A 17,024-nucleotide genomic window follows, 5' to 3' on the forward strand; every position below is an offset into this window, starting at 1 on the left:
TGGGGGTGTATGAGGAGGGGGTCCTGTGTGGGGGTATGTGAGTAGAGGGTCCTGTGTGGGGGTGTGTAAGGAGGTGATCCTGTGTGGAGGTGTGTAAGGAGGGGATCCTGTGTGGGGGTGTATGAGGAGGGGGTCCTGTGTGGGGGTATGTGAGTAGAGGGTCCTGTGTGGGGGTGTGTAAGGAGGGGATCCTGTGTGGGGGTGTATGAGGAGGGGGTCCTGTGTGGGGGTATGTGAGTAGAGGGTCCTGTGTGGGGGTGTGTAAGGAGGGGATCCTGTGTGGAGGTGTGTGAGGAGGGGCTTCTGTGTGGAGGTGTGTGAGTAGAGGGTCCTGTGTGGGGGTGTATGAGGAGGGGGTCCTGTGTGGGGGTGTGTGAGTAGAGGGTCCTGTGTGGAGGTGTGTAAGAAGGGGATCCTGTGTGGGGGTATGTGAGTAGAGGGTCCTGTGTGGGGGTGTGTAAGGAGGGGATCCTGTGTGGAGGTGTGTGAGGAGGGGCTTCTGTGTGGAGGTGTGTGAGTAGAGGGTCCTGTGTGGGGGTGTATGAGGAGGGGGTCCTGTGTGGGTGGGTGTGAGTAGAGGGTCCTGTGTGGGGGTGTGTGTGAGTAGAGGGTCCTGTGTGGGGGTGTGTGAGGAGGGGGTCCTGTGTGGGTGTGTGTGAAGAGGGGGTCCTGTGTGGGGGTGTGTGAGTGGAGGGTCCTGTGTGGGGGTGTGTGAGGAGGGGGTCCTGTGTGGGGGTGTGTGAGGAGGGGGTACTGTGTGGGGGTGTGTGAGGAGGGGGTACTGTGTGGGGGGGTGTGAGGGGGTCCTGTGTGAGAGTATGGCCCATAGAGAGGGCTGTGACTAGTGCGCACCAGGTCTGTACCAGGCACCTCTCTGAAGCCCCCTCCCACTAGTTGACATGTTCACTGTGTGACCAGGCCGATCTGGCTCCTGGGAAAGCTGGATGACAGGAATTGCAGAGCCAGGAGGATTGATGTAAGAAATGCCTGCTGAGAATCAGTAGGACCTGTGAGAAGAGGCGCAGGCCTGCCAGTCAGCGGGAGGTGCCCCATGTGATTATTAATAATGGCAGGCGTGCATCACTAGAAGTCATTACTAGAAAATGGCAGACGCGTCTTTGACGCTGACCTGCTTGTCGCACTGTTGTTCCTGAATGGCGCGCCTCCATTGTGCGGCCGTGCTCGGTATTACAGGGAGCACCTTGCGGGACAATCGGCCCCGATCTCCGACATTACACAATTAATAAGATTACTGATCCGACAACAATAGCGGCGCTGACAATCACATTATTAATAGCCTCCACTTCAGCGAAGGATTCCCATGCACACAGCGACCTCTGGCGGCGCCGCAAGGGACACACAGGCGTGAGGCCTGCGAGAGACACAGCGGGCGCTCGGAGCTGGCCCCCCCTAACTTCGCCGCCCCGTCACGTGAACACGCTCGGCCAACCAGAGTCCGTGTTGTCGCGGCCGGACGCCATTGCTGCTGTCAGAGAGGCGAAGCTCTGGTCAGTGTGTGAGAGAGACGAGCGGCGGGAGAGGCCAGAAGCCGAGCTGTCCACCGAGCCCCCCGGGGAGGCGGGCCGAGCACAGGCCCCACGGCACGGCCCGGAGCTGCTGGCACTGAGCGAGGACTCTACTGGACTAGGCCCCTGAGGCCTCCTACTGTGACACGGGGCGGTCTCCCCTCAGTCCCCATCACTGTCTCCCGCCGCCAGCCCTGGCACAGAGGAGCGGAGCCCCCGTGTGAGTGCGCGGAGCGGATGTGGCCCTGACCGGGGCCCCTGGCTGGGAGCCCGGCACCGCGCAGCCTCCCTCCCTCCCGTCCATTCCCTGACGAGAGGCCGCTGCGCTTCCTTCCCCTCCTCTTCCTCTCACATCCCAGGCTTCAGGCCGCCCCTCCCCCACCCGGGTGACTCATTTCTCCGCGCCGGATTATCGGCCCAGTCCGGGCTCTCGGGGCTGCCCTCCTTCCTCCGGCCCTGCCGCGGACATGCTTGTGTGTAGCCGGCGCCTGTGATTCGTCATCCCGGCGGCTGTGTGTGCGCCCCCTCCAGGAAGGATCGGCCGCAGGCCGCGGGCTGCCCCATTTCGGATCGGATCCAGAGTTTTAGCCCTCAGACATGCCCAGCTCTGGTAGCCAGGCTCCTGGAGGATCATGACTGCGGCGGCGAACTGGGCAGCCAACGGGGCGAGCCTGGAGGACTGTCACTCTAACCTCTTCTCACTGGTAAGGCTCAGTGTTGTGTGTCCTCATTCATGTCATCTGGCCACTGCTCATAGGGCAAGGGATCGGCTTACACAAAGCCATGGTGGCCACAAGTGTCCACAGCCTGTCCTGCTGAAAGTCATTAATGGGACGGAGCCGAGTTATAAGGGATTGTTCTTCTCGTCCTGTCTATGCTGCCACTATTGGCCATGGCTTTGTGTAAACTGGCTAGTGAGATTTCCTGTCCACAGGATCTTCTGAGCTTGTCTGTTCCAGAAATGTATGTAATTGCCTTATTCATTGGTTTGTATTCCTACTGGGTGCATGTCTGATTGCTGGTTGTAGGGAGCACGTCTGCAGAGGTTTCTCGGGCAATTGCTATGTGTCAATATTTGGTACTCGTTTACTGCGTATAATGGAAGTCGAGCATTTTTCCGGAAAAATGTTCGAGTCCCCATTGACTTCCATTATACTCGGTAAGAGTACTGAACTTCACTCCTTACTAGTGGTGGAAAAACAGTACACGGTCCATGACCAGCTGCTGCCTCTCTTTGGAGGTGGCCCCCTTTATGTATTAGGGCCCTGTGTGACTCCACAGGTTGCCCCAATGGCATATCTGCCCCTGTGTTGCTGCCAGCGATGAAGTACAGTAGGCACTCCCAACCACATGAAATGAATGTATATCGGCTGTGACGGCAGTGCTAAGATGCAGGGGTTTGGAGATGGACGTGGCGGCCTTCCTATACCCCAGAAGGTCAGGATCCCCTGGTAGCAGGGGAGTATCATTACATAACTAGGTTGTCAGAGCTATAATGGAGGCCATATTGGTTGTCACCACAGACTCCACTGGGTACACGTGTTCTCTTGCTGGTTGTGTGTATAGACGTTATGTTCCTGGAAATACACCAAATACACTACTTATCTAGCTGCAGCTTTTTCTTCAGCTTTGCTTTGTTGCGTTGGTCTTTCTTTGCGTTACTTTGCTATATTTGATGTAAAGGAGAGCTGTGTAAACTCTCAGTAGCCAGATGACTAGTGTGCCAAGATATTTGCTGCTTCTTGGCTTGTTTCCGATTTGTCTATGCAAGTTCTTGTATACCTGGTTAGTATCCTGTAAATTGCCGGTTTGTGTCAGGAAGGTTAACATTAGTCTGATATCCTGGCAGTGGCTTTGTTAATAGTAGCCTTTTGCCAGGTTATCCCTATTGATGTTGTGTGATGACAGATGTCATTTCTTACTGATTGGACTAGTCCGGGTAGGAGCTCGAGCTCCTAGAACCTAAAGTTCGAGTTATCTTCTAGTGATGTCTATAAAGGTTCTTGTTGCTGGGCCGCCTAGACCCTTATAGAGCTGTGTCTTGGTGTGAATTGCCCTGACAATCTATATTCCCTGTAAGAAATGTTTGTATGATAATGGTTGGCATATTAGCACATTTCTAGAATTGCTATTGTAGCTCCTGACAGTGTCCGTAGTGTAATCCTGTAGTGACATCATCTCATTGCTGCATTGTTGTCACGGTGGTAGACGCTTCGCTTGTCACATTTCTCTCCTCTCATTAGCAGATCCTGTCTGTGTTGCCATGTGTCACTTGCTGCTGAACAATTGTCAGTACAAGCTGTCTGTGTGACTGGTTCTTGTAGCATCGCCTCCGTTGTGTGTTTACATCTCATTTCTCAGCCCGGCTGTCTGTGCTAGTAAGGTGCTTATACGTAAATGCCCACCCTGCTCTCCACCTGCATTTGTGTCCCAGATCCTTTCTTCCTGGAGATATGTCTGAGCGTTTCCATATTGCACTATTTACATGTAACTCGGCCATTGCTGGTGACTGCAAGCTACATAGACAAAGCACGGTATAGACAGTCTTTTGTCAAGATGAAATTGCTCGAGGTTCTCTGTACAGTTTAAATAGAAGGTATATATCTGATCTAAGGAATTCTTAGTAGCTCACAGCTATGTTATTTATTAAAAAATGTGTTTTTAATTTTTTTTTCTTCCCTATTTTAATTGTCTGCATGTATCAGTAGGTCGATCTGGATGATAACATGGGATGTGTTGTTGCATAGCAACATAACATCCTATCTGAGCCAAAGCATTGCTTCACATACACTGTGTACCAACAGGTGAAGTGCCATGTCCCTGTAGCTTGATAGGAAGTGTAGTCCTGCATCAATATCTGTGTCACGATGGGACAAGTGTAAACAAGCTGTTTGTTATCTTCTGTTACCAACAGGGAAGTAGTCCTAGGCTACATGCTACTGATATGGATATATATCAGTCTGCACTTGCTTCACTGGCAGCCTCTTATAAAGCAGTTTCCTAGGTTTTAATAAGGCAATGGCGCACAATGTCTTTTGGTTAAAGGGCCATATTGCCATACTGAACCAATTGGGATGCTTATATGAATACACCACCAGAACAAAGTTTTGAGGAGGCTATGGAGAGGTTATGCTCAGTTTCTGCTCCAAAAAGTGGGACTATATGCTAACCCATACTGAGTTTTTGGAGCAGAAATGGAGCAAAATCTTACCAAACCCTCCTCATAATCTGAAAGTTTTGAGGATTTTTAAGTTTTAGCATGGCCCTGAAGCTTAATTTAGATTGCTTTGTTTGCAAGATCAGAACCATGTCGGTGCTTAAATGCAGCCCAAAAACTACTGTTAGGACATGAATGCAGGGTCAGAATCAGTGTCAGTACAGAAATGCAGCGTTAGAACTACTGTCGGTACATGAATGCAGTACCAGAACCGTCAGTACATGAATCAATCAAGCGTAGTACAGCGATCAATTGCAATGTCTGGTCAACCCCATGTACAATTGAATCTCATGAACCTACAACTCTCAGTATTCCCTTAACATTAGTAAGGAGATGTTGGGAGTTGTTATAAAACTGTGCACCATACAGGAACCACATGACTGATTAGAAGCATGCAATATCACAAATAAACATTTACATTCAGATACCTTAGGCTACATGCGCACGCTGCAGTTTTTCTGCACCCAAAACTGCAGACAAAACTGCACCATGTCAGAGAGAGCCTGGAAATGTAAAAAAAAACCCCGCTTGTAATGATGGTGCATTTTTGTTTTTTTTTTTTTTGTCGCGTTTTTGTCATTCTGACTTCATGTGTTTGTCAGTATAGAAAGCGTTGACAAAACTGCGACAAAAAAGCAAGAAGAATGAGGCTATGTGCACTCGCTGCGTTTTTTGTGCGTTTTTGCAGCGATTTGGTGCGTTTTTGGCTGCGTTTTGCTGCGTTTTTGATCTCTGCGTTTTTCCAATGCAGTGCATGGGGGGAAAACGCAGAAAAACGCAGGAAAGAATTGACATGTCCATTTTTTTTTTTTTTTTATTTTTTTTTTAAAGCTCAAAAACGCAGCTTAAAAAAAAAAAAGTTGCGTGCGGGCAGCAAAAATGAAAACTCATAGACTTTGCTGGGGAAGCAAAGTCATGCAGTTGTGAGGCCAAAAACGCACCCGAAAAACGCTCAAACGCCGCGAAAAACGCACTGTGTGAACTTACCCTAAACATGCTGCATTTTTTTTGACAGACGTTTTGTGACAAACTGCAGATAAAAAAAAAACTGCACTGTGCGCACAGCAAAAATGAATTCTCATAGACTTTGCTGGGAAGTCAGAACTTGCTGACAAAAAACTGCACCAAAAAACGCGACAAAGCAACAAAAACTTCAGTGTGCGCATATATCCTTATAGACAACACCATCTCTGATTGAAGCTGTTTCCATCTCTTTTGTCTCCATGTAGTACAGTTGCCATGATGAGAAATCACACCAAGAGCTCTTCTCTGCAGACCTCACTCTCCTTTGGCCTTCTGCAGTACATCTTGACACCGTGCCCTTAAAAATAACAGTATCTTCCATACTGGGACGCTGAATAAATAATTGCCCTGTTTGTTGCCCAAAATATCCCCCTCACATTGCACCTCTAAAAAATATACCCTCCCACACTGCCCTTCTGAAAAAAGTACCCTGCACTCACAAAACTGTGCCCCCTTTCACAATTGTCCCCCCTATTATGAGCCCTCACAATAACCTTAAACCCCCCATCCACAAAGAGAAGGCATTTCATCCTTGGCTCCATGATGGGGTGCTTACTATTGCGTGTGCCATCACCTCTGTGGGGCTTTGAGGTGCCAGCAGCAGTGTGAGATCAGAGTGCTGACCTCATCAAGCTGTTGCCCACCAGGGATGAAGGGCTCTCCTCTACTCCAGTCCCAGCGCCACAGTGCTCAAATGTGTTTGCTTCTGAAAGGTCCGCGGGCTGCAGCAAACCCTCTGTCTGCGGGCTGCATGTTGTGCAGGTCTGTAATAATGTCTTCTAATTCAGCATTGTCTCAATGTATAATATATGAGCAAAGTGGCTAATGTGCTGACTTTGGTACCTGCTTCAGGAGTGCCAATATCGTGGTAGTTGTTTCTGGTACTGCAACTCTGCTCCAGGAGGGCAAATGTTCCAAAGCAATATCCCCAGACACTACGGGGATTCCAGATCTACCAGATTTTGGCGCTGATTTGTATGAATAGGACAAATTCTTGACTTTCATAGCCTGATACTTCTGTGAATCCGTTACCTAGTTCCCTTTAGGTCTCTGTACAACACTGTCCTGTGATGGTCTGACCCATATGGCTGCTGCAGCCTGTGACCAGTGTGTTTGTTGTGTTTTGTGTTTACAAAGGAGTTGCGTATTTTGTTGGATGTCCGCCACAACAAAAAAAATCTAGTTTGTTCACCATTAAAATAATCAGGGAAAATCTGTAGCTGATAAACAGCATAAATTGATCTTCTGTGGCTTAAAGGGAACCTATCACCACTTTTTTGCCCTATAAGCTGCGTCCATCACCACCGGGCTCTTATATACAGTATTTTAACATGCTGTATATAAGAGCCCAGGCCGCTGTGAGAACATAAAAATACTTTATAATACTTGACTAACGGTCGCGCCGTGGGCCATATGGGTGTCTCCGGTGCCAGAGCCGCCTCTTTCGGCCATCTTCTCCTTCTCTAGCCGCGGAGCATGACGCGTCCGACGTCATACACACTCGCCGGCATTCAGGTCCTGAGCAGGGCAGATCAAAGTATTGTAGTGCGCCTGCGCAGGACTGGCAAGTATGTATGATGTAGACGCGTTCATGCACACAGGCTTCAGAAAGAGGACGAAGATGGCCAAAAGAGGCGGCACCGGAGAACGGAGACACCCATATGAGCAACCGCGCAACCGTTAGGCAAGTATTATAAAGTGTTTTTTTTTTATGTTCTCACAGCGGCCTGGGCTCTTATATACAGCATGTTAGAATGCTGTATATAAGAGCCCGGTGGTAGTGGCTGCAGCTTATAGGCCAAAAAAGTGGTGACAGGTTCCCTTTAAAAATTGCCAGGTGAATATGATAGAATTTTATCTAGGTTTTTGGGGGCAGTGCATGTATAATTTGGAAAACCAAAAAGAGATTGATAACATTTCATCCATTTTGTTGTTACTGCAATAAAGTACAGTTTAACCATACAAAAATAAAAAATAAGTATATATATATATATATCTATATCTCTGGGACTTTACAAAAAAATAAGCACTAACAGACAGCTAGCTGCCACTTATATGCCTGTTATCCACGACGCTGTTCTTTGCCAACACTGAGCAGCAACAGTCTTCTCCTGCCAGAGGTTCTGCAGGTTCCGCTTACTCAGCGGCAACAGAAAGGCGGCTTTTCTTCCACTCTGCTCTGTAGACGGGGCGTCACTGCCAACATCATGCTGATTGACAGCCGGCTCCTCCAGGTAGCAGCCATGTAGGCAGCAGGGATCCATTGTCAATCAGCATGATGTTGGCTGTCTCGCCCCATCTACACAGCAGAAAAGAAGCTTTAGCTCTGTAGACAAAGCCACTGTCGCTGGCAGGGGTGGTCTGCCAGCAGTGAATGACGCCAAGCACAATGGGCTGGTAGGTAGCAACTACCTGCCTATTAGTTCTTAAAAAAATTGTTTAAAAGAACTGAGAGTCCTCAGTGGTTGATACCTTTTAATGGCTAACTGAAAAGATGGTAATAATTGCAAGCTTTCGAGACTACTCAGGTCTCTTCTTCAGGCTCAATATAACACAAAATCTGAAGAGTCACATATTTATACACAACAGGACTTAGAATGGAGCAGTAAAAAAAAACCAAGTTATATAAAACAGAACCATCTCTATGGAAGGGGGCAACAAGTTATATAAAACAGAACCATCTCTATGGCAGGGGGCAACAAGTTATATAAAACAGAACCATCTCTATGGCAGGGGGCAACAAGTTATATAAAACAGAACCATCTCTATGGCAGGGGGCAACAAGTTATATAAAACAGAACCATCTCTATGGCAGGGGGCAACAAGTTGTATAAAACAGAACCATCTCTATGGCAGGGGGCAATGGTACTATGGCAGGCTACCATGCCTGATGAAGAGACCTGAGTAGTCTCGAAGCTTGCAATTATTACCATCTTTTCAGTTAGCCATTAAAAGGTATCAACCACTGAGGACTCTCAGTTCTTTTAAACAATTTTTTTATCTCTACTGGCTAACACGGTACAAAGATATATTTTACTTGTATTAGTTCTTAGGCACTTAAAAAACCCCCATAAAATATACCCCTCCCCCTGCCGGAGATGCCCTTTAAAGCTAATAGGGCTGACCTGTTAATTAGGAGATGCTTAGAGGTTAAAACTCAGTGGGGACGTGTATTTTTTGACATTATCATTTTTTTTTTCTTTTTTCTTTTCTTTTGTTGCAACAGACCCTGATTCCTGCGATGTGTTACTGGGCTGTTTGCTGTAAATTTGATAAAATCAATGTTTTCTCTGATACAGATCTAGCAGTTATACAGGCATTATGAATATGCTGGACTACCTGGCAGCACACCAAGTAGTTCTCGAATGATAATCTGCTTCTGATCATCAGTGATTTTACCAAAACTCCACTAAGCAGTCTAGTAAGTGACACATACTGGAATCAGGATTTCTGCCACTACATTATGGTGCTCTCAGATTAGGTGGCAAAAATCTGGTGACAGATTCACTTTAAAGAAGTTGTCCAAGATATTTCTTATTTCTCTCTACGGCTGTGTGTTTTTATCATGTTTTTTTTTTTAAATGGGTTTTTAGTGCAGTTTTGTCATAAAACTCCAAGCAAATTTTGATGCCAGCAAAATCAATGATAAACCTGAAGTGTAGCGCATATGTTGAGTTTTTTTTTTCTCCTTGCAGATTTGGTGCAGAAAATAATCTGCAGCATGTGAATTCACTTGTTTTTGCCTGCGTTTCTCACTACTAAAAGCAATGAAAATAGAAACGCATAGAAAAACGCATGTTTTCCTGCCAAGAGATGCAGACATTTCTGTAATCAGATACTCAGTGTGCACATTACCTTAGCTCTCCCTCGGCATTTAATGTGTCTATTATGCTTTTATTCTAGTGAGTCTGTTACTCCCAAATCTGAAATGAAACCATTTATATATTAATTTGGGAGAATTAGCTCTTATATAAAGAAAATCATACTTGTTCAGATATTACTTCCTTACTTATGTATTAAATCTAGTCTTTCATAAAACAAAATGAGTGCCTTGGTGTGTGCATACATAAAACAAAATAAGTAAAATCTGTACCACAAGTATAATTTTTATAGGTTAACTTCCTTACTTTAATGTATAAATGGTTTAATTTCAGTTTTGTTGGGAGATGAAGTAACAATTCTCTCTGGCTTAGGCGACTTTCACACTTGCGTTGTTTTCCTTCAGTTGCAATCCGCCGTTTTGGAAAACAGCGGAATCCGTTAATGCTATAGACTTCCCATAGAATTGTTGTGACGATGGATTGCGAGTGATGGACCTGCGTTGCTTCCGCTGGACGATGCTGCGTTGCTTCTCCCGGGCGGAAGGAACGCTGCATGTAACGTTTTTTGAGCAGCGCAATCCATAGGATTTCGCTGCTCATGCTCTCTGGCTCTCTGCACACGTAACCAGGGTAAACATCGGGCTATTAAGCAATGCGCTTTGCCTAGTTACCCGATATTTACCCCGGCTACGGGTGCAAGGAGCCAGCGCTAAGCGGTGTACGCTGGTAACCAAGGTAAATATTGGGTAACCAAGCAAAGTGCTTTGCTTAGTTACCCAATATTTACCCTGGCTACGTGTGCAGGGAGCCCGACACTTTCCTGCTTGGCTCAGCCCCCTCCCGCACACACACACGCACGCACACCTGTCCCCAGCCTTGAATTCCTCACTGCACTGACGTCCTCAGCGCCATGGTCCCGCTCAGCTCCACCCGCCCCCCCCCCCCCCCCTCACACTCTCTCGGCAGCCAAATGATCAGCTGATCATTCACAATAGTCTGCCGCCGGTAAAACTGTAAAGAAGGAAAAAAAAAACTTTCCGTTGTTTTGTACGATCCGTTGTGTCACTAAATACAACACATCCGATGCATCCGTCACACAACGCAATGCAACGGATGCCGTTCAACGCAAGTGTGAAACTAGCCTTATATGCTGCTCACATAGGCAATGACGTCACCCTGATGACATTCCATACACAGGATGCTTTTTTTTTTTTTTTTTACTTGGAGGAAGTGCACTGTCCGCTTACATGGACCGTGCTGAAGTTCTAGCATCATACATGTACAATCTGATTTCTCTCCTACACTTCCAGCAGTACAGAATTTGGATTATGCATGAGTAATTCTCGCTGTCATGAACATGTGACTGAGAATGCAATTCCTGCACCCTCTGCTACTGTTCACAAGACTATTGATTATCTCTGCCTGTTGGGAGTCCTGTGCAGAGCAGTAATCTCAACACTGTTGAACCAGGGGGGTGAGAGGATGTGATGTGCTTCTGGACAGGGGGCTATGTATGGAGAGTCATCAGAGGAGTGCTATACTGCAGGAAGAGATTGTACATAGAACAATGAGTAGAGCGATATACTGCAGTAGGAGTCTGCATATGGTGGACCTGAAAGGAGCAATATACTAGAAGAGCATTCTTTAAAAAGGTATGAGAAGAGTTGTGGTCTGCATAATGGTATACAGAGTGGTTGAGAGGAGCAATGTACTGCAGGTTGGGTCAAAATTTCAAAGGTGGACAGTTGCAAGCAAGTTATACCATGTCTGTATTAGAAGCATAAGGCCCACTGCGCATGCTGTGTTTTTTTTTTTTTTTTTTTTTTTCCTGTGTTTTTGCACATTTTTGGGTGCAGTTATGGTCTCAAAACTGCATGAATTTCCTTCCTCAGCAAAGTCTGTGGTTTCATTATTGCTGTGCGCATGTTGCAGTTTTTTTTTGGCTACATCTTTGTAGTGGCCACAAAGATGCAGCATGTCAATTCCTTAGGCTATGTGCACACGCTGCGTTTTTTTGACGCTGCGTTTTTGTGCGTTTTTGGCCGCTAAAAACACACAAAAACGCACCCCCGTCGAAAAACGCATGCGTTTTTACCGCGATTTGGTGCGTTTTTTGCTGCGTTTTGCTGCGTTTTTGATCTCTGCGTTTGGCTGCGTTTTTCCAATGCATTGCATGGGGGGAAAACGCAGAAAAACGCAGGAAAGAATTGACATGTCCATTTTTTTTTTTTTTTTTTCCAAGCTCAAAAACGCAGCTTAAAAAAAAAGTTGTGTGCGGACAGCAAAAATGAAAACTCATAGACTTTGCTGGGGAAGCAAAGTCATGCAGTTTTGAGGCCAAAAATGCACCCGAAAAACGCGCAAAAAACGCCGCGAAAAACGCACTGTGCGCACATAGCCTTATGCTCTTTTTGCCAGCGTTTTTGAGCTCTTGCAGTCAATAGATTTGACTTAAAAAAAAAAACAAACAAACAAAAAAAACGCATTGGGCAAAAACGCATTAAAACGGATGCGTCTTTTGGATGCGTTTTTACCAAAAACACATATTTGTGATCACCACAACGATGCAGCGTGCGCACATAGCCTAAGTCATACAGATCAGAAAGTTGCATATCCTCAGTCCATGTACAGAGGCAATGAGAATCCACTGCTGTACTGGCACTGATATCCGTTATACATCGCAGGAAATGGAGACATGTAAGCCTTCTTTTTCTTGAACCCCTCTTGTGGATTTTTTTTTTCTTTAGCCAGCTTGAACAACCTTTTATTTAAGAACCCCTGGTATCTCTAGTATTGGATCAAAAAGACTGACTGGACAACAAAATGAGCCGTCTCTTAACTTGCCACTCCTGGTATCTCCAATAGTGTTGAGCAAGTAAGGGTATGTGCGCACGTTGCTTTTTACCTGCTTTTTTGCTGCTTTTTCTTCTGCGCTGTTTAATGCCAAAATGGATGTGTTCTTCTATTCAAGCAAAGTCTATGGGAATTTGGGTTTCTCGTTCACACTATGTTGTTCAAAATGCTGCCTTTTTGTGGCAGAACTTTGGTCAAAAACTCAGCTTTGCAGTGCAAAACCCAAATGGCAAAAACAATTGACATGTTGCTTCTTTGAAAAGCTGAGTTTTTGACCAAAGTTCTGCCACAAAAAGGCAGCATTTTGAACAACATAGTGTGAACAAGAAACCCAAATTCCCATAGACTTTGCTTGAATAGAAGAACACATCCATTTTGGCATTAAACAGCGCAGAAGAAAAAGCAGCAAAAAAGCAGGTAAAAAGCAACGTGCGCACATACCCTAATACTACGCTCAGGTGCTCTGTACTCGTAATGAACAGTTGGTTGCTCAGAGTACTGAGTACTTGAGTACCTGAGTATAATGGAAGTCATGGTAACACGAGAATTTTTTTTCTGGAAAAATGCTTGAGTTCCCCATTGACTTCCATTAAACTCAGGTACTCGAGTTGCACCCATCCGAGCATCCAATTGTTCGTTACAAGTACCAAGCACCCGAGTGTGGTAATGCTCGCTCATCACACTGTTCTCCAGTATTGTATCAGATAGACAGTGTACACAGCAGTGTGAGCAGACTCTTATATCTGAGCACTCCTGGTATCTCCAGTATTGGATCAGAAAGACATGGACAGTAGTGTGAGCAGACTCTTCAGATCTCAGAACACCTGGACTCTCCAGTATTTTATCAGGTAGACAGGCAGTTATCAGGCAGTGAGCATCCTCTTCTTATCTCGGCCCTCGTGGACTCTCCAGTACTATATTGTGTAGACAGCAGTGTGAGTAGTCTCTTACCTCAGCACTTTTGGACTCCCCAATATTAGATCAGGTAGACATTGTGGACAGCAGTGTGAGCAGTCTTCTTATTTCAGCACTCTTGATGTCTTCAGTATTCGATCAGGTAGCTATTGTGGACAGCAGTTTGTGCAGCTTCTTCTTACCTCAGCACTCTTGGAATCTCATGATCATAATATCTACTGACAGTAGATCTTATCTTCCTACCTATCTTTTCCATGAAGATAAGTGGGAGTAGCTCCTTAGCCTATGTGTCCACGGTAGAATGTTGCTGCGGATATTTCTGCATGAAAATCCGCGACTTTCGCGGCAAATCCGCACCTTTTCAAAGGTGCGGATTTACCGTGGAATTGTCGCAGATTTTGGTGCAGATTTTTTTTTCCCCAATTCTATAGCCAAAATCCGGATCAAAATCCGCAACAATAATTGACATGTTGCAGATTTTTCCGGATCAAAATCCACGGCAAATCCGCCGCGGAAAAATCCGCAGCATGGACACAGCATTTCCAAAATGCCATTGAAATGGCTTGGAAGTGCCGCTGCTGCAGATTTTCGGAAAATCCGCGGCTTTTCCGCGAGAAATCCACGGCAAAATCCGCGTATTTTCTGCAGCGTGGACACATGGCCTTACTGTAATTCTCAGGGGCCCTGTCCTTACTGTTTTGGATATGGCAGTAGCCATTTTAATTCTGTCGTGATTTTCAGTAGACAATGCAAATGTGATTTGCTAATTAAAGGTATTTAGGAATTTATGAATAATAATTCCTTTGTTTTTCTGTTCCCACAAAACGTATCCCTGCCTTTGAAACACGCTCACACGCTGAGCCTGCATCTTTCCCTGCACGTAACTGGTGATCTGATCATGTGCCTCTAACAATCTAAGTGGATCGGAAAGCCACCCGCAACTATTAACCAGTTAAATCTTGCTGTAAATCTGACTGCAGGACTTAAAATGTGCCATGGGAAGCGTGATATTGCCCGCTCCCGTGTGACGTGATTCTGTGGCACGGATGTGTTGTCATAACAGCCAGGGTCAGTCAGCTGATAATCCCCTGTGTCTGTCGTGTCTAACTTCCTGTGAACTGCGGCTGCGAGCCGTCATTCATAGATCAGACTTTTATGCTGTATAGCACAAGTGATCGGATGATTGCAGTTGCAGGTCCCCTGAGGGAGGCTAGTAAATATAAGTGTAGGGAAATAAAATAAGCTCTGAGAAACACAAGTTTACAACCCCCTTTTTACCCCATTGAAATTAAAAGTAAAAAAAAAAAAAAAAAAAAATACATGGTTTCTCTGTGTTCAGAAATGTTGGATCTAGCAAAATATATAAAATAAATTAATCTGATCAGTAAGGGTATGTTCACACATCAGGTTTTTGCTGTGCGGCACAATCCGGCGCTTTACGGGAAAAACATCCATTTTTTTTTTTTTTTTGCCGCCGGGTCCAGTTTTTCCTCGTAGATTTTTATTAGCACCGGATTGTGCCGCATGTACTTGCATTTGATCCGGTTTTTGCCGTATGCGGCAAAAATAGTCACTTCGGCGGTCGCACAGGACGCAGAGAGGAACGTTTTTTTGCCAGCGGCAAAAAACTGCATAGCTGCTGTGCGGCATGGTGCATAATGAAAGTCTATGCGCGCCGGATACGGTGGCATGCCTCAAACGCTGGAAGCATGTACTGGATTTGGTTTCTACTTCTGAGCATGCCCAGAAGTGATATAAATTCATTGCTTGTCAGAAAATCAATCACTCACTGACTCTCTCAAACTCACACTCACTCACTGACTCATTCACTCTCACCCACTCACCGATCACCGATGTGGCGCTGCACGGCTGTCACAAAGCTCTGGCGGCTTCTCCTGATTTGAAAATGCCGGCCGTCCATTATTCAATCTCGTATTCACTGCTTTCCCCGCCCACCGGCGCCTATGATTCGTTGCAGTCAGACACGCCCCCACGCTGAGTGACAGCTGTCTCACTGCAACCAATCACAGCTGCCAGTTGGCGGGTCTATATCTTACAGTAAAATAAGTAAGTGAAAAAAAAAAAGCAAACAGCATGCGGTCCCCCCCAATTTTGATACCAGCCAATATAAAGCCACACGGCTGAAGGCTGGTATTCTCAGGATGGGGAGCGCCACGTTATGGGGTGCCCCGCAGCCTAAAAATATCAGCCATCAACCTCCCGGAATTGCCGCATCCATTAGATGCGACAGTCCCGGGACGCTACCCGGCTCATCCCGAATTGCCCTGGTGCGGTGGCAACCCCCAATGATTAACCTGTAAGTGAAAGTAAATAAACACACACATCCAAAAAAATACTTTATTTGGAATAAAAGACAAAAAAACACCCTCTTTCACCATTTTATTAAAATCCCCAAATACCCCTCCAGGTCCGACGTAATCCACAGTGGTCCCACGACGCTTTCAGCTCTGCTACATGAAGCTGACAGGAGCGGCAGTAGAACACCGCCGCACTCTCAGCTCCACGCAGCAACTAAAGTGAATCGCGCTGTCAGCGGTGACGTCACTGAGATAGTGGCGGGGCGTGTGCGGTGATGATGCGTGCGGTAGTGCCGGGGCGTGTGTGGTGGTGGTGATGCGGGCGGTAGTGCCTGCGTGTGCGGTGATGGTGGGGGCGGTAGTGCCTGCGTGTGCGGTGATGATGTGGACGGTAGTGCCGGTGTTTGTGTGGTGATGGTGGGGGCGGTAGTGCCTGCGTGTGCGGTGATGGTGGGGGCGGTAGTGCCTGCGTGTGCGGTGATGGTGGGGGCGGTAGTGCCTGCGTGTGCGGTGATGGTGGGGGCGGTAGTGCCTGCGTGTGCGGTGATGGTGGGGGCGGTAGTGCCTGCGTGTGCGGTGATGGTGGGGGCGGTAGTGCCTGCGTGTGCGGTGATGGTGGGGGCGGTAGTGCCTGCGTGTGCGGTGATGGTGGGGGCGGTTGTGCCTGCGTGTGCGGTGATGGTGGGGGCGGTTGTGCCTGCGCGTGCGGTGATGGTGGGGGCGGTAGTGCCTGCGTGTGCGGTGATGATGTGGACGGTAGTGCCGGTGTTTGTGCGGTGATGATGTGGACGGTAGTGCCTGCGTGTGCGGTGATGGTGGGGGTGGTAGTGCCGGTGTTTGTGCGGTGATGGTGGGAGCGGTAGTGCCTGCGTGTGCGGTGATGTGATGGTGGGGGCGGTAGTGCCTGCGTGTGCGGTGATGTGATGGTGGGGGCGGTAGTGCCTGCGTGTGCGGTGATGTGATGGTGGGGGCGGTAGTGCCTGCGTGTGCGGTGATGGTGGGGGCGGTAGTGCCTGCGTGTGCGGTGATGGTGGGGGCGGTAGTGCCTGCGTGTGCGGTGATGGTGGGGGCGGTAGTGCCTGCGTGTGCGGTGATGGTGGGGGCGGTAGTGCCTGCGTGTGCGGTGATGGTGGGGGCGGTAGTGCCTGCGCGTGCGGTGATGGTGGGGGCGGTAGTGCCTGCGTGTGCGGTGATGATGTGGACGGTACTGCCGGTGTTTGTGCGGTGATGATGCGGGCGGTACTGCCGGTGTTTGTGCGGTGATGGTGGGGGCGGTAGTACCGGTGTTTGTGCGGTGATGGTGGGGGCTGTAGTGCCGGTGTTTGTGCGGTGATGATGGGATGTCTCTCAG

The 17,024-nt window shown here is 47.4% G+C and overlaps 1 protein-coding gene across 1 annotated transcript in view; it reads left to right on the top strand.

Annotated features, from left to right (window-relative positions):
• The first annotated feature begins 1,466 nt into the window (after positions 1 to 1,466).
• Positions 1,467 to 17,024, top strand: part of MED13L (mediator complex subunit 13L) — a 209,660-nt gene continuing 194,102 nt past the window's right edge. Inside the window, exon 1 of the mRNA XM_075320005.1 lies at positions 1,467 to 2,230. Coding sequence (XP_075176120.1) covers positions 2,159 to 2,230 — 72 coding nt within the window. The 5' untranslated portion in view covers positions 1,467 to 2,158. The remainder of the gene's footprint in view (positions 2,231 to 17,024) is intronic.

Source organism: Anomaloglossus baeobatrachus, chromosome 1 (genome assembly GCF_048569485.1).
Source record: "Anomaloglossus baeobatrachus isolate aAnoBae1 chromosome 1, aAnoBae1.hap1, whole genome shotgun sequence".
Taxonomy (NCBI): Eukaryota; Metazoa; Chordata; class Amphibia; order Anura; family Aromobatidae; genus Anomaloglossus; species Anomaloglossus baeobatrachus.